The 18,722-nt window shown below is 36.1% G+C and overlaps 1 protein-coding gene across 5 annotated transcripts; it reads right to left on the bottom strand.

Moving 5' to 3' along the window:
* Positions 1-6,500: 6,500 nt before the first annotated feature.
* On the bottom strand, positions 6,501-12,000 carry LOC138154857 (olfactory receptor 8G50-like). 5 transcript variants are annotated; one of them, XM_069079869.1, is made up of 2 exons: positions 11,991-12,000; positions 6,501-7,423 (listed from the first exon to the last, which is right to left on the bottom strand). In XM_069079869.1, exons 1-2 carry the CDS (start codon positions 11,998-12,000, stop codon positions 6,501-6,503), a joined length of 933 nt encoding a protein of 310 aa, XP_068935970.1. The 5 variants fall into 5 exon arrangements, with proteins under 5 accessions (XP_068935970.1, XP_068935971.1, XP_068935974.1 ...); XM_069079870.1 differs by lacking the exon at positions 11,991-12,000 and adding an exon at positions 10,893-10,902; XM_069079873.1 differs by lacking the exon at positions 11,991-12,000 and adding an exon at positions 10,162-10,174.
* Between the last annotated feature and the right edge of the window lie 6,722 nt (positions 12,001-18,722).

Here is an 18,722-nt window from a genome sequence, read left to right as displayed (position 1 = left end):
TTTCTAATACATATGTGAGTGAAGCAAAGATGCCTACTATCCTCACTGTTATTGACTATAGTTCTAGAAATGTTAACAACAGTAATGGGATAAGAGAAAGAAAGTAAAAGAATAAAGGTAAGTAGAGAGGAGATGAGAGATTCCTATAGGTTGACAATATGAAAGTTTGTTTAGAAAATATTAGGGAATCAGCAAAGATACTAATTGATACAATTTATAGCTTCAGCAAAGGTGGAGCGTACAAAATAAATCTAAAACAGCAGCAAAACAAAGGAAAATCCCTTTCAAAATAACTACAAAATACATGAAATATTTGGGGTTTAACCTCCCAAAGCACACAAAACACTTGTATAGACTTAATTACAACATGCTCCTTAATGAAACAAAGAACAGCTTAAATAACTGAAAGAACAGTCAGTGTTCCTGGCTAGGCTGTGGCAATATAATAACAGTGATTCCCTCATCCACCCCAGTCATGGAGATGGCAGTTCCACATGTTCATATTTTTGGACTTTTTCTTTGTATCACTTATAATGACACTTTTTCCTCTCTAAAAAAGTGCTATTTATTATATAGAATGACTCTCTGGTAGAGGGAGGGGGAGGGACACTTGGGATAACTATGGTGATTTAAGAAACAGAAAATAATAAAAATTTATTTTTAGAAAAAGAAAAATACACACTAAAACATAGATTGCAATATTTTTGAATAAGTGAAGTTCCTTCTTCATGGAAAAAACACCTGTGTACTAAAAATATATGTAAATTTCATCTTATTAGATTTTTTCCTACTGTTTTAGCCTGTCTAGATAATTTTGGATGCAAAATCCGTCATTTTTCCCGTTAGCTATACAGTCCAGCCTTATGTCAACTTTCATATTCATCACTGATAAATGTTAAACAGAAGAGGGCTAAGGACAGATTTCTGTAGAACTTTACTAAAACCTTGTAAGTATAATTCCATTAATCATCATACTTTAGCAGTTATTTTACCAAGTCTGGACACATCTAATATGCTATCATTTAATCCATATTTTTGTTCCTTTCCCACCTGTAGACCATTAGGAATGTCAAATGATTCGCTTAAAAGAGGTATTCTATATTTGTGAAAATACCAATATTTATCCATCTAAAAAATCTTTTCAAAAGAAAAAGAAGTTTGTTTTGCATATTTTTTTCTTTAAAAAATCAATCCATTTTGCATCATGGTGACCATGGTTTTCTTTTTTAAAGTATTTTGAAACCATCTTTAATAATATGCTATACATTTTTGCTAGGAATTGATGCCAGTTTCACTGGTTATAATTTGAAATATTCATTTGCTAAAGAATTAAATTCAAATAAATTTAGTTCAATTCTAGAAGAAATTAATTCTTCTGTAGAAGGGCCAGCTATAAGCAGAGATGAAAAATAGACAGCTCCCCTAAAATATCCCTTAATCACTCTCCTTGGAAAGAGAAATGGCTAGATTAGGCTTCTCCTGCTATTAAAAAAACCCTATTGATTGTCTCCAGAATCCCTTCATGAGATCTGGCGAAGACACAGGGAAGATTCCATGTTGGCTATGGAGTTCTTGATCACAGACCATGTTTCTTTGTTTTGCCAGGTGGGCCAAAGTCCCCTAGATGCTACATTGGCATAAGTCCCTGAAGAATCCCCAAATTCAGAGCTGTGTCTGGGCATTTCTTAACTTCCACACACTACATTATGTAATCTTTCCTCACAGAGAGGAATATACAGTAACTACACATCTGTTGCATACAGATTCTTTTTGTTTTAATATTACTAACATTTATGGATCACACCCATTCTACAAGAGGTCTCTGTAACTAAGTAAAATTATTAAGCAAAATTAACCATTCAGTGACCTCATCTGAAAACTTATGCAACATTCCCACATCTGTAATATCTCCATTTCTACAGTTTTAGATAATTTTTAATTAACACAAATCTGTTTTTCTGTCTCTCATCTCCAGCCCACTGGAAAAAAAAGAAAAGAAAATTTCTGGTAAAAAAAATTCATTGCCAAGCAAAACAAATTCCCTCATTGGTTATATATAAGTGTGTGTGTGTGTGTGTGTGTGTGTGTGTGTGTATACACACACATATATGCTTATGCTGTATATACATATAGAATATATAATGTGTATATATGGTGTGTGTATATGTAGGGATGTATATGTGTATCTCATTCTGCACTCCAAATCCATCACTTCTCTGTTAGGAAGTGGATAGCATGTTTCCTCGTCAATTTTCTGGAATCATGGATGGTCTTTGGATCATTGTATCATAGTTCTTATAGCTTTAAAAGCTGTTTATGTTTACAGTGTTATCATTATTGTATACAATGTTCTTCTGGTTCTCCTCATTCCATTCTTCATTAGTTTAGGAAAGTATTTAAATTGTTCATTTTATAAAATTGATGTTATAATGCAAATTTTTCATCTGCTTCTGTTCACATCACTCTGCATCAGTTCATTTAAGTCTTTCTATGTCTCTGAAATAATCTCTTTCCTCATTTTAAAGCAAAATTATATTTCATTATTCATATTCCATAACTTATTTATCTATTGCTCAGTTGATGGGCATTTGTTTAGTTCATAGTTTATGCCATCACAAAGAGAGATACCATAAATATATTTCCACATATAAAGCCTTTTTCTCTTCAATCTTTTTCAGCTATAGGCCTAGTAATGACATATGAATATGTGACATAGATATAAAAAGTCACATCATAAACAAATTAGGGAAATATGAAGAATATTACTCATCAGATCTAAGAAAAGTTCTTGAACAACTAAGATTTATAGAAGATCACAGGAGAAAAAAATGTTTATCTAAAATTAGCTTTTGTACAACCGAATTCAATAAAGCTGATTGCTGTGTGAAAAAAATCTTTGTATCACATTTCTCTGGGGAAGGTCTCATTTTCAAGATATGTAAAAATTTCTATTACTGTACATGCAAGAATATATGAGAATAATAACCATTCCCCAATTGATAAATGATATAGGTGTATAATTGGTCAGCTGTCAAGAGAAGAAACCTAGAATCTCTATAATTATATGAAAAATGCTCCAAATTACTGCTAATTATAGAAATGCAAAGTAAAGCAATGTTGAGCTTCTACTTCAGATGTATCAAATTTGTAAAGATGATGGAAAAATTAAAATAATAAATATTGGAAGGACAATGGAAAGACAGACACTTTGATACTCTTTGGGTACAACCAACATGGAAAGCAGTTTGAATTATACATTAAAAGTTCCAAAACAGTATATGCCATTTAAGTCAGCTTTACTATGGGAGGCCTCTACCCATATGGATTCATAGTCATCTGATGGTTTGGAGATTGAGGTCTCCACATTTTCTAATTCCTTGATGAGTACCTTATCTAACACAGCTATCTCCAGTCCTGCCTTTATCAGCCCAGACCCATTTATTGCTTCATTATTTCACTCAGGCCAGATTGAGGTATCAGATATCAGAAAGGAGGTTCATATGGCAATGCAGGACATTAGGGTCAGTGCTAGTGGAACCAGATGCAGTAACTGGTCAAACTGAGTGATACTAATGGACAATGGACAATGTTGTGGGAGAAAGAATGCTAGCCCTATTTTTACAACACCCGATTAGGCTTATGAGGGCTACAGTGGAGGTCTCAAAAGAAGTTATTTTATTTCACTTTAACTGAAATAAATTGTGCAATGCACAACTGTAGAAGGTTTGAGACAGGAGAGTCATGGAATTGGTAAAAAGGGATAAGCTAATAGAACTCAAACATGCTGGGTATCAACAGTCTGAGAAAACAGTAAGGTAAAGCTAGATTTCCATATTGGGTCTCCATAGCCACTGTGTATACAGAAAAGAGATGCTTTTCCTTTTCTATCCTTTAGACTTTTCAAAACAGTTGAGCCCATTTTTCTGGCAAGCCCAGAAAGTCACCTGCCAGTTTCAGGATCTCTTTTTAAAAAAGTCTTAATATGACCAGAATTTAAAATAAAGCTCTTTGAGTTCTTGTACCTGAGGCTTTAAAAAATAAAGTTTATGCTACCATTCTGTTAAAAATTCTCTAATAATTTCTAAAACAGAATGATAATTTAGATTCCAACAATAAGATGCCCTCTGTGTGATAGCCAGAAACAATTTCTTCTCAGCACAGATTTTCTATGATGGTGAGCCAGCCTGGTGGCTGTACTTCATAAGTCACAATAAGATGGAGCTCGATTATGTGTGCATAGAAACAGATCTCTTCCCCTCCCCCAAAACATTTCTTCTTAGCTGGAAAACCAGCTACATAAGTGATAGCTGTTACATGCAAAGAACCATTTCCAGTGGTGAGAAATGTCCTTAGAAGAGCTGTCTTCTAGGAATCTCTTCACAATACTATATAGGTGATAATAGTGCATATGACATATGTACAAGCAAATGTAAATCTTCCAATAGCCCTATTTATCCCTATAACATTAGAGCTTAATGTACCAGAAGCTGTCAACAGTCCTGGGGTTTCCTGACTTTGCATGAACCTCTAGGATACTCTTTTAAATGGAAAATCTCTGATTTGAAGCAAATCTGCAGGTTGTTCTGAGCTTTGCATAGAACAAAGGTAACCTTTGTCTACTATTTCAATGAATTTTGGGCTTATAGGTAGGACCTGAGGAGCCCAGAACAGTCGGGAGAGTTACTATTCTATAAGTACAATAAATCTAGTGCTCTCTCTCCAATTAAGTTTTCTTGGAGCATATTACCTAGATCAGCGTTGTCAAAATCAAATCGATGTGGAGCCATGAATTCATACATAGGGATCTCTGTGGGCTGTACAATTGACTTAGTATCAAATTATAATGTAATCTATATTTTGTTATATTTTTAATTATTTTGCAAAAAATTTCTCACCTACATTTTAATCTGGTTCCTGCCTTATGGTAGGGCTGTCGGTCACATGTGGTATGTTAGACACCTCTGGTCTCCATCTCCCCTTTGCTCCTATGACATTCTATTTTGTCAAACTGGGTGATATTCTTCCTCCTCCTCACCACTCCCTCACCTTTGCTAGTAGACAAGGTCCTTAAGAGCTAGAGCTGGATCGGTTGTCGTTTTTCCATCCTAGAACAATTCCTTATACCTATTAAGGGCTAAATATTGGTATTTAGATTGAATCGAAAAAGCAATTAAAAGAAATAAAGGGACCAAACAGTCTGATCAGAAAAATGAACAGAGAGTTGAAACGTACATTAGAAATAAAGCAACAGCAACAATAACATTTATATATCCTTGTTATGTGCCAGACACTACACTAAGTGCTTCACAAATATTATCTCATTTGATCCTCACAGCAACCCTGGGGGTTAGGTATTATCCTTATCACATTTTATGGTTGAGAAAACTGTGGCAAACAGAGATTAAGTGACTTGATGAAGGTGACAGAGCTGGTAAGTTTGTGAGGATGGATTTGAACTCAGATCTTCCTGACTCTAGGGTCAATGCTCTCTCCACTACACTGCCTGGCTGCCTCAATGAATCATGTATCTTGCCTAAGGGCATAGATTTTTCTTTTCTTAAAAAAAGCATGCCTTGAGTAAATAGAGATAGGGAAAGGGACTGGACCTGTGATTTCATTGATATAAAGAACTTCCAGGTGAGGAAATTCCTCTCTTAATGTAGGCCAACACCTTCTAAGCAACTTAGAGTATTACCAAGAGCACTGACTAGTTAAGTGACTTATCCAGAGTCACATATCCAGTATGGATCAGTAGTGGAATTTGAATCTAGGTCTTCCTGGTTTTTTAGAACAACCAATAGGCCAAAGTGAGAGACAAGACCCTGGTCAGCAGTGTGGTATATGAGAAAGAACTGGCTCAAGAATCAGGGCCTCACCTTCTTTATTTGTAAAATGTGGGGTTTAGATTAGGAGACAGATTTAGGATTAGGAGACAGGCATATCAGAACACTGGTCCTTGAGTCAGGAAGAAGAGTTCAAGACCAGCCTAGCACTTACAAGTTCTGTCACTCTTAGCAAGTCATAATCTCTGTGTGCCTTAGTTCCTCATCTGTAAAATGAGGATAATAATAGTAGCTCTCCCCCAGGGTTATTGTACAAATAAAGTAAAATAATATTAATAAAATTATTGTACACTTAAAAGTGCTATCCTTTCTTGTCCTATATTAACCATCCTCTTAAAAACCCAGAGAAGTAACTTATTACAACACCAAAGCAAAACTGCAGACTGATGGGGTGGTTTCACAGCTACCCTTCTCTTATCTTAAAGTGTCAGTAATTCATCTCTTTCATACACGACACTCTGCTATTCATCATTAATAGAGCTTCTAATTGTGATTCACCACAAATTTGCTTGCATAAGAAGGGAAAGAAGAGGTCAAAGCTGGGAGGAAGGGCATGTGAGTAGATTCTGCCACTTGAGAAGACTATATGACCAGTCCCTTTAAACAAAATGGCATCAGCAAAGCCTTTGAGTCCATCACCAATGACTTTTCTACTGTTCATGAGAATACCCTTTTCTCTAGAATTTTTTTCAGTGCAACCTTGACATCTTTATTCCTGAGGCTGTAGATCAGGGGATTCAGCATGGGGATCACTATGGTATAAAACACAGAGGACACTTTCCCCTGATCCATGGAGTTGGTAGAAGGCTGCAGATACATGAATGCAGTTGAGCCAAAGAATAGGGAAACGGCCATGATATGGGAGCTGCAAGTGCTGAAGGCTTTAGACCTGCCTGCATTGGACTGGATGCGTAGAATGCTTATGAGGATGAAAATATAAGAGCTAAGAATAATTAAGGTTGGGACAAAAAGGTTAAATGAACTAAAAACCAGAAGCACTACTTCATTGATGTAGGTGCTAGAGCAGGAGAGCTTCAAGAGGGGAAGAACATCACAAAAGAAATTATTGATAACATTGTCTTTGCAAAAGTAAACTCTAAGCATGCAGCCTGTGTGAACGGTGGAACCAGCTACAGCCATTGTACCCACCCCACTCACCAACCAGGAGCACAACTGATAGGACATGATGACATTATATAATAGAGGACTACAGATGGCAACATAGCGATCATATGCCATCACTGCCAACATATGGCATTCAGAAATTATAAAAATGATGAAAAAATAGAGCTGAGTCATGCACTCAGGGTAAGAGATGATATTCTTCTTTGATACAAAGTTCACAAGCATTTTGGGGGTGATGACGGTGGAATGACAGAGGTCAATAAAGGATAGACAACTGAGGAAAAAGTACATGGGGGTGTGAAGGTGGGAACTGAGCCCAATTAAGATGATCATTCCCAGGTTCCCTACCATGGTGACCACATAGATCCCTAGGAATAGGAAGAAAAGTGGAACCTGGAGCTCTGGTCGGTTTGTTAAGCCTTCAATGATAAACTCAGTCACTGCAGAGTGATTTCCTTTATCTGGATGCTGGCCCTGTGGGATTGAAAAAGAAGTAGCACATTAGAGAGGCTTTCTCCTCTCCTTCCCTCCCTCCACACACACAGGATATTTACACAGAATGGACAACACTAAATCCTGGAATCTAGGACTGTTTTGGTCCTGGGGGCCTTTGGCCACTGTCCCTAGTCACTGTGTGAGAGTTTAGTATCATTTATTAGCATGTCTTATGATTACAATGATGATAGAGCATGTGAACAGAACTGTTGGAAAAGAGTGATACCCAACTTTCCCTTATTCTACCCAAGGGATAAATACATTATTGATGCAGACAGTTGAATCTGCTGACAACGAGAGCTCAGGGATGAAAGAAAGGGATGACTTCCAGCTCTCTATTTGTCTACTCACTGGGGTTCTCATCTATCTAGTTCATATTTCAGAATCTACACCAGAAGAAACCTTCCCTAGACATTAAAGGCAACTGGTTTCCATCAGGATGGGAACCATGACTTCAGTCACTTTTTTGGAGAAAAGAAAACAGATTCTTGGGAAGAGCAAATTATTGTTAATAGTCGTTTGATGAAAACACAAGATTCTTCTATGTTGAAGCAATTATCCAATGGTGATATTCAAGCCTCTATGATTCTCAGTATCTCTGGATATTTCTCTCTTCCCCACAGATGCTTTTCCAGCTTTGTGCTACTTGGGGTTAGCAATGACCAATAAAGATAAGGAAGTGAAATTCTACCAAGAACTGGACTCCCATAGAGGTGAGTTTGGTAGAAAGGATCAGGGCTGTTGAATTAAGGCACTCACCCTCCACTGCTGGATCTTCATTGAAAGAATCTTTGGAACATGTAGCAATGAAGTCAGGAAATGATAATCTTCATAGACTCCTCTGCTTCCTTTTGTTCTGTTGAAATATAAGCATGGTCTTTGGTTTCTTAGCTGCCCTAGGAATTCCAAGAGATGAAATTTTTATTGTTACTTTAACTCAATGGTTCTTTCTAACTTTAGGACTGAAAATATCATCTCTCAAATCTCACTGCTGGTTGACAGGATATTAGAGTTTTATTATTAATGGATAGTTTCCAGGGACCTTATTAGAAGCTCACACTTTGACCAAGTCATTAGGGACCTAGGATCTTTTGGGAATAAATCATTGTTGTTTTCCACTATGTTCCATAGTCATCTTTCCTCCAACTGCCCCACAGCTCACCCCTAACCAGGGAGCTCTATTAGCAATTCGGCTATTTAATAAGTTTCCTTATGGAGTAGTCTTTTTGCATACTTTCTTAAGTTCTGGAGGTGAGAGTCAAACAGATCAGATACTCAGATACCAGACTGAGTTTATAACTAGATGATTCCCAGAAGTATAACATTTTTTCATATTTTGAAACAAAAATAAAAAAAAATACTAATTTTCTTTTTTGAGGAAAATGAAACTGGGGAAAATGAAAACATTTTCTATACTATTTTGTTTAAGCTCTTTTACAAATTTAAAGTCAGTGTTAATTTCAATAAATAAACCATTCATTTATACCTTAGTTTGCTCACAGTGTTCACAATTTTCTTTACTGTATCCTTGATTTCATTGGTATAAGGAGCTCCAAGTAGAATAACAGCCTTTATCTTAGAACTTGTTCGGCAACCTTCCCAACTGGACCTTGAGTTCCTGACCCTGTACCTCACTAAATGGAGAGAGAGTCCACTATATAGAATGAGCTTTAAACATAATCTCCCATTTTCTTGCTATGCTGTAGAGCAGAAGCATCAAATATAAAACTGCAAAACTCCCTAGTGCACAGGAACCAGATTAAAATGTAAGTGGGAAATATTTCATGAAATTAATAAATATGCAATAGAACACAAAAAATGTTACCATGTAGTTTTCTAAGTCAATATGCAGCCCCCAGAAAACCTTTTGTATGGTTTAATGGTCTTTATTTCAAATTGAATTTGATACCACTATTATATGGGGTTACCACTCTTGACAAGGCCCATCCCAATTGAACTTCCAGTTCTCACCTTGGCTCCATAATGATTGATGAGAGCTCATTGCATCTATCTGACTCCCAATATCAGACAGTAACATCTACTTACCATACCACTATGCCCATGAACATTTCCCTGAACAATGCTTTCTACAACTTCTGGGAACAGAAATCAAATCAGTGTTATCATTGCTTCTGGAAAGGGTGGATTCTTTGATGCCTCTGACTCCACTCACCATTCCTGTTATTTCCCAAGACAAAATTCCCCTCCCTGGGTACTACTCCCCCATATGTATCATATTTCTGATTTGAATGTAACTTCTTTGAGCGTGAGGACTATTACATTTTTATATCTGTATCCCCAGTGCTTGGCATAGTCCCTAGTACATAGCAATTACTTAATAAATCATTTTCCATTCATTCTAATCTTGGAGAATTTCTGGATACACTGAGAGGTTAAGTAATTTGCCCAGAAACATAAATCTAATATATATATTGGAGTCAAAACTCAAGATTCTACTCCAAGACCAGCTCTCTATCCATTATATCATGCTGTCAGTTGTGTTTGGTATATTGATTTTTAAAGCAATTTAAATTTAAATCAAATTATACTTAAAACCTAAGATGCAATAATCAAATGATATAGACATATATAATTTATTTTTGAATGGTTTTTAAACAAATGGCCCTGGAACTTTTTAAATCTGGCTTTGTCAAGTGCTCACTGAAGCCTTCAGAAGGCCTAGATTCCAGCTGCATACCTGACAATACATTTATAACTTTGGGTAAATCACCTAACCCCTCTGGGCCTCCCATTACTTATCTGCAATAAAAGGGGAGTTGGACTAGAGAGCCTCTGAAGGACCTTCTTCTACCTCTATAGTCTTGGTCCTAAAACCTTCTGGTCTTGTAATCTTTACTTTTGCTTACTTGGGAGAAGCAAACAAACACTTGAGAAGAGAAGACATCCCTAAGAAGATGAAAGAAAAAAAAAAGTATTGGATTTTTGTCTGTTCTTCACATTATCAAACAGCTACAGAAAAAAAAGCTGAGGGAAAAAAATCTGAAAAAGATATTTTAAGACTTTTTTTTACAATGTCCAAAGAAGACACCCCTTCTAAGCATGTGGACAGGAAGTGGCTGACCCGATTGTGGGCAGGGACATAGAGAGAAAGAGTAGGATTAAGTTTTGAATTTTACATGTATAACAGGGATAAGGAGCATGTAGCATTCTCAAAATGACCATTTATGGTGGGTTGTTCAGAGTATGTACAGGTTGTAACTGCTTGCTTCCAGTCTACTACATTGAAGATGAGAGGTTTAATTCTAGTCATTCACCTTCAATGAGAAAGAACCCCCCAAACGGCTGCTGGACTGGAAGGGCTGATGACTTTTAAAAAGAAGAGAAAACTTTGGTCTGAGGATTCTTGATTGCATCTCTCTAGGAAATGTGATTTCAATGAAGGATGGAGAAAGATGGTCCTTCTCTAACCTAAAATCATGAAGACCTTTGCTGCCACTCACCATGTGAGGTGTTGACTCAATAAGCCTGGCTTGTGTACAGGATCCATGGTGGCCCTTGAACTTTTGTGTTTGTTTTCTTCTGATGTTTCACAAATGAGTACACTGAGATGGACTTGCCCTGAAGTCCTTGAGAGTTCAAAAAATCTGAAGGTACCATTAAATATTCCATTGACAGAGCCATATGGCTATTGTAATGGCGCCTACCATAGCAATAGTGGCTAATTGCAAGGGAAGTATATGCTTTGGAAAGAAAAGTCAATAGCTTAGCTGTTTGATCAAGATCATTTTGCAGAGGCAAAATTAAAATATCTAATAAGCAGTATTTTATAATTGTTGTGTGATCTTATGACTATTGTCATCCCAACTGATTGTAACTTGAGTTATAAATTATCATAAATATTATCTGTATATTATATTAATAATATATAAATATTAATGATAAATTATCATTAATGAATAAAAAATATTTATTCAGATTGATTATGTACTCACAAAGAACTAAGATGTACTGTATAGAAATATGCAATCTGGTCTCTGAGAGAAGAATAGAATCTATTAAAGAGATGAGGCTAATATTGGTTGGACTTAACAAAATACTACAAAATTATGTCCTGTTTTAAGTGTTAAAAAGTATAAGAGGCTTAACATAGATGGGAGAATCCAAGAAGACTTCATGGAGAAGGTAAAATTTGATCTGTGCCTTGAAGAGTAGATAAAATGTGGACATTCAGAATGCAGAAAATAAAGTAATCCTGGTGAAAGGAACAGAATAAGCACTGGCAAGTAGGGATAAGCCACTACTCATTATGGAAACTCAGAAATTAATAGTGCCCAATAGCTTGTAGTAAAATGAAGTATGCTAGTCAGGAAGAAGACCATTCCAGAGTAAGTGTTAGCATTTTAAAGGAATTTAGGGTTTGTGGAGAAAGAAACCACTTTACTGGGTGATTTCAGATGGGGTGTGCCACTCAAGTCAAAAGATCATTATGGGATATTAATGTAATGGAATATCATTGTGTAAGAAATGGTGAAATGTATGGTTTCAGGAAAATTTGAGAATATTTACGTGAACTCATGCAATGTGAAGAGAAAAGAATCATCACATCCATATACCATAATTTGTTGAGTTATTCTCCAAATGATAAGACTCAAAGGAATCTTATAGGAGATCAACCTATTTTTTTTAAACCAGTACCATATTATTTTGATAATAGCTCTGTAGAATAGATTTAGTACTAAGTCCCCTTTCTTCCAAGGTTTTAAATTATTTCCCTTGAGATTCTTGTATATCCTTTAATTTTTAAAGAAATTGATATTGAGAGGCAGAGCCAAAGATGATGGAGAAAAGGCAGAGACTTGCCTGAGCTCTCCCAAATTCCCCTCCAGATACCTTTAAAACAATACCTCAACACAAATTCTGGAGTGGCATAATCCACAAAATGATGGGGTGAAACATTTTTTCCAGCCCTGACAATTTGGAAGGTCAGCAGAAAAGGTCTGTCACACCAGGGTGAGAATGGAGTGCAGTTCAGTGCAGACTGTAACCAGTACAGACTGGGCCCCAGCAAACCAGGAGCAATCCTTGGGAATGACTAAATCAACAGCATCCATCACTCTCAGCCCATAGATGGTAAGTGGGGCAGAAAGAGACTACAGGGGTCCATTTGTTGGCACTAGGGGAAGGACTCTTTTGCATTGCCCATATACAGATCTAGGTCATAGTCCTGGGTGGCAATATAAATCCCACCTGGTCATAGTATATTATTCTTGTAATAAATTGCTGTAATCTCTTTGTAATATTTTATTAATTTTTTGCATCAATATTCATTAGTGAAATTGGTTCATAATTTTTTTCTTTTGTTTTTGCTTTTCTTGGTTTAGGTATCAGCACCATATTTGTGTCATAAATGGAATTTGGTGGGACTTCATCTATTTTTCCAAAACATTTATATATTATTGGAATGGATTGTTTTTTTTTAAATGTTTGTTAGAATTCATGTGTGAATCCATTTGTACCTGGAGATTTTTTCTTAGGAAGTTCATTCTTGGTTTGTTCAATTTCTTTTTCTAAGATTGAATTATTTTAAGATTGGATTATTTAAGTATTTTATTTTCTCTTTTGTTATTCTGGGCAATTTATGTTTTTGTTTTAATATTTGTTTAATTTAATATTTTGTTTATATATAATATATTATATTTAATATTTATCTATTTCACTTAAATTGCCAGATTTATTGACAGTTGGGCAAAATAGTTCCTAATTATGGCTTTGATTTCATCTTCATTGGTGGTGAATTAAACTTTTTCCTTTTTGATCCTACTTATTTGGTTTTCTTTTTAAAAAATCAAATTAATCAAAAGTTTATCTAACTTAATTATTTTTTTTCATCCAGCTCTTAGTTCAATAGTTTTCTTATTTTCAATTTTTTAATCTCCCCTTTTATTTTTCAGAATTTCTAATTTGGTATTTAATTTGGGATTTTTAATTTGCTTTTTTCCCTTGCTTTTTTAGTTGCATGCCAAATTTATTCATCTGTTCTTTATTCATGTAAGCATTTAGATATATAAAATTTCCTCTAAGAACTACTTTGACTGTATCCCATACATTTTCGTATGTTGTCTCATTGTTGTTGTCTTTGATGAAATTATTGATTGTTTCTATGATTTGTTGTTTGACCTCCTCAGTTTTTAGGGTTCAATTATTTAGTTACCAATTAATTTTTAGTCTGTCTTTTTATGGCCCTTTCTTGTGTGTAATTTTTATAGCATCATGATCTGAAAAGAATGTATATATTTATTTATTTTTTTTTGCCTTTCTGAATTTGACTGTGAGGTTTTTATGTTCTAATACATTGTTAGTTTTTGTGTAGGCACCATGTACCTCTGAGAAAAAGGTACATTCCTCTCTATTCTCATTCAATTTTCTTCAGAGATTTATCATATCTAACTTTTCTAAAATTCTCTTCACCTCCTTAACTTCTTTCTCATTTATTTTGTGGTTAGATATATCTAGTTTTGAGAGGAGAGATGTTGGTGTCCTCTACTAGTATAGTTTTGTTTATTTCTTCCTGTAATTCACTTAGCTTCTCCTCTAAGATTTTGGATGCTATACCACTTGGTGCATATATGTTTAGTTTAGTTTTACTTTATTTTCTATGACACCTGTTAGCAAGATATAGTTTCTTTCCTTATCTCTTTTAATTAAATGTATTTTTGCTTTTGCTTTGTCTCAGATCATGATTGTTACCCCTACCTTTATTTTTTGCTTCACTTGAAGCATGATATATTCTGCTCCAGTCTTTTACCTTTACTCTGTGTATCTTTTTGCTTCAAATGTATCATAGAATTCTTGTTTTTAATCCATTCTGCTATTAGCTTCTGTTTTATGTAACAGTTCATTCCATTTACATTTGTAGACTGTGTATTTTCCCATCATCCTATTTCCCCCCTCCTCACCAGTGTTTTGCTTGTGACCACCACCTCCTCAATCTGTCCTCTGTTCTTATCAGCACTTCTCCCTTTTCTTTTCCCTTTCCACTCCTAGTTCTGCCCTACCTTTTATCAGTCTCTCATCTCCCCTTTTACCCCTTTCCCCTTCTTCTTTTCTATAGGGTAAGATAAATTTAAATACCCCACTGAGTGTATGCTATTCCCTCTTTGAGCCAAATCCTGGAGAGTAAGATTCAAGCAATGTTCAGCCCCTCCCATATTTCCCTCTATTGTAATGGATCTTTTGCACCTCTTCATGTGATATATTTTACCCTTCTCTGTCTCCTCTTTCTTCTTCTCCCAGGACTATGCTTTTTTCACCTCTTAATATTTTTTCTATATCTTTACTTCAAACTCAACTTATACGCACACCCCCTTTCTATGTATACTCTTTCAAACTGCCCTAGTAGAGATATAGTTCTCAAGAGTTACAAATATCTTCCCATGTAGGTATGTAAATAGTTTAATCGTACTGAATAACATGTTTTTTTATTTTCATTTTTTTCTTTCCTGTTTATTTTTTTATGTTTCTCTTGAGTCTTGTATTTGAAGATCAGATTTTTTGCTCAGCTCTGGTCTTTTCGTTAGGAAAGTTTGAAAGTCCCCTATTTCATTGAATATACATCTTTCCCCCAGAAAGATTATGCTCAATTTTGCTGGAAAATTGATTCTTGATTGTATTCCAAGTTCCTTTGACTTCCAGAATATCATATTCCAAGCCTTTTGATCTTTTAATGTAGCACCTGCCAAATCTTGTGTGACTCCTTAATATTTGAATTGTTTCTTTCTGGCTGTTTGCTGTATTTTCTCCTTGACTTGATGATTTTGGAATTTGGCTATAATATTCCCTGGAGTTTTCATTTTGGGATCTCTTTCAGGAGGTGATTGGTGGATTCAATTACTATTTTACCCTCCGATTCTAGGATAACAGGACAGTTTTCCTTGATAATTTTTTAAATGTTTTTTTTTTTTCCAAATGCTTTATTAATTTCTGGTTTACATCATTCATTTCTGCCAGATTTTGAGTTACAAATTTTCTCCCCGTTTTTCCCCTACCCACTGCCCCAAAATAGCAGTCCCACAGGATATCCCCTCCTCCAATCTGCTCTCTCGCATATTTTCTCCTGTACCCCTTTCGACTTTTCCAGTGGATCTCTATGCCCCAGTACCTGTATATCTTATTTCCCAATTCAAATATATATATATATATATATATATATATATATATATATATATATTTGAATATTTGATTTTAAAACTTTGAATTCCAGATTCATTCCCTTCCTCCCTTGTCACCCACCCTTACTGGGAAGATAAGCAGTTCAGTATAGATTGTACATATGTGGGTAATGCAAAGCAATAACATAGTAGATATATTGTAAAAGACTGACTATATTTCCTTCCCTCCTATCCCACCTCCCACTTGTTCTATTCTCTACTTTGATCCCGTCCCTTTTCAAAAGTGGGTGCTTCCAACTTCCCTCCCCCCACAGCCTGCACTCCCGTCCATCATCCCCCCTCTTATCCCCTTACCCCCTACTCTCCTGGAGGGTGAGATACCCTATTTTAGTGTATATTTCATTCCCTCCTCAAGCCATATTCAATGGGAATAAGGTTGACCCATTCCCTTTTGCCTTCCTATTCTTCCCCTCCATTGTAACCATTTTCCCTTGCCTCTTCTATATGAGATAGTTTACACCATTCTGTCTGTCCTCATTTCCTCTCATTATATTCCTCTCTCACCTCTTGATTTCACCTTTTAAGTATCATCCCTTCCTGTTAAATTGGTCCTGTGCCTTCTATCTATGTATACCTGTAAACATATATACACATTCATATATGTATTCATATGCCCATATACCCTCATATATAGACATATATATTTCTATTCCCTTCAACTACTGAGACAAGTTTCATAAGTTACAATTATTGTTTTTCCATGTAGGAATGTTAATAGTTCAACTTTGATAAGTTCCTTATGATTTCTTTCCCCTGTTTACCTTCTCATGCTTCTTGTATCTGAATGTCAAATTTTCTATTCAACTCTTGTTTTTTCAGCAAGAATGCTTGAAAGTCCTCTATTCCACTGAATGACCATATTTTCCCCTAAAACATGATACTCAGTTTTGCTGGGTAGATGACTCTAGGTTTTAATCCCAGTTCCTTTGACCTCCGGAATATCATATGCCAAGCCCTTCGATCCCTCAGTGTAGAAGCTGCCAGATCTTGGGTTTTCCTGATTGTGTTTCCACAATATTCAAATTGTTTCTTCCTGGCTGCTTGTAATATTCTCTCCTTAATCTGGGAATTCCGGAACCTGGCTATAATATTCCTAGGAGTTTTCTTTTGGGGATTTTTTTTCAGGAGGTGATTGGTGGATTCTTTCAAGCTCTATTTTGCCCTCTGGTTCTAAAACATCAGGGCAGTTTTCTTTGAGAACTTCCTGGAGGATGATTTCTAGGTTCTTACTTTGATCATGGCTTTCAGGTAGTCCAATAATTTTTAAATGATCTCTCCTGGATCTATTTTCCAGGTCAGTGGTTTTTCCCATGAGATATTTCACATTGCCTTCTATTCTTTCATTTGTTTGGATCTGTTTAACGGCATCTTGATTTCTCATAACGTCATTAGCTTCCATTTGCTCCAATCTAATTCTGAAGCAATGATTCTCCTCATTGAGCTTTTGAGATTCTTTTTCCATCTGGCAAATTTGGCTTTTTAAGGCATTCTTCTCCTCATTTCCTTTTTGAGCCTCTTTTGCCATTTGAGTCAATCTGTTTTTTAAAGTCTTATTTTCCTCATTTAGGCTGTTGACTCTCATTTCATAATTTTCTTTCATTGTTCTCATTTCTCTTCCCATTTTTTCCTCCACTTCTCTTATCTGCTTCTTAAAGTCCTCTATGGCCTGTAACCAGTTCATATTTTCCTTTGAAGCTTTTGGTGCAGGAGTTCTGATTTCACTGTCTTCTTCCTGTTCTATGCTTTGCTCCTTTTTGTCCCCAAAATAGGAATCTAATGTTGGAATCTTCTGTCTGCTTTGTTTCCTTTGCCTGGTCATGTCACCCCTAAGTCACTTGACCCCTGGCCTTTTTGTCACAGTAGCACTCTGCCACCAGACAGGGGAACTTTTGTCCCAAATTCTGGGGTTTTCTCAGCTGCCAGAGGTATTAGATGGGTGTCCTCTCTGAGGTCTCCACAACCTCTGGCAAGCTGGACACATACCCCAGGACCTCCACCCTAGACTGCAATCCAGATCCAAGCAGCTTAAAGCAAGAGCAATTACCCCTCAGACTGGTGCTTGGTCCCCCTATACTCTGCAGGCCAGGACCTGAAGCTGCCACGTGTTGCTGACTGGCTGTGCCAGTGGTCTCAGCAGATTCTTGTGGGGGGGGGGTGGCAAAAGCCATGCACTCCCACTCATTGGGTAGCAAAGTCCAGATTGCACTGAGTTCTCACTTTGTCCTTCGAATCTATGTGTTGATAAGTCTGGAAAGGGCCACAGCTGCTGCTGATCTGGAGTCCCTCCTGCAGGTGGCTGGTCAGACTTGCCCTGGGGCTACCTCCATAGGTCTGGGCTCGGCTCACAGAGGGCTGTGCTGGCTGATTCCTGCTGGCCTCTCGGGATGTCCTCAGCAGGAGGTTAGCTTCTCTGTGTCATTTTGTGGGTTCTGCTGATAATTTTTTGAAAGATGCTACCCAGGCTCTTTTTTTGATCATGGCTTTGAGGTGGTCCAAATGTTCTTAAATTGTCTTTCCTGGATCTATTTTTCAGGTCAATTTTTTTTCAGTGAGGTATTTTACATTTTCTTTTGTTTTTTTTTCCATTCTTTTGATTTTCTTTGATTCTTGATGTCTCATAGAGTCATTAGCTTCCATTTACCCAATTCTAAATTTAAAGAAATTATTTTCTTTATGTAGCTTTTGCACTTTCTAATACATTAGGCCATTTCTCCTTTTCTCCCTAATTTTACCTTGAATTTATTTAAAATATGATCTAATTTGAAATGTAATAAACTTTTTTTTTTGGCTAATTAGTTCCTAATCAAAAGGTTCCTCATATATCATCTGGGCTGCCTGATTCTACAGGACAAATGGCTATTGGAAATTTAAGCAGAAATTGAGGAAATTGAGATTAGAGGTGGCTTTTGCAATAGAAAGACATTGTGCTTAGTTTGGTTCATGAACCAACAACATTTATAGAATCAAATAAAATGAAAGTTGAAATCAAAGAATTATACTAAGTGGTCAACACATACTGAGGTTCCTGCTTTGAGAACATTGAAAAATCCTAGAAATATTTGTGGACACT

Source organism: Petaurus breviceps, unplaced genomic scaffold (genome assembly GCF_028583685.1).
Source record: "Petaurus breviceps papuanus isolate PSGF00001 unplaced genomic scaffold, PetGlider_PUasm1.0 91133, whole genome shotgun sequence".
Classification (NCBI taxonomy): domain Eukaryota; kingdom Metazoa; phylum Chordata; class Mammalia; order Diprotodontia; family Petauridae; genus Petaurus; species Petaurus breviceps.
This window is presented reverse-complemented; position numbering and strand designations above follow the sequence as displayed.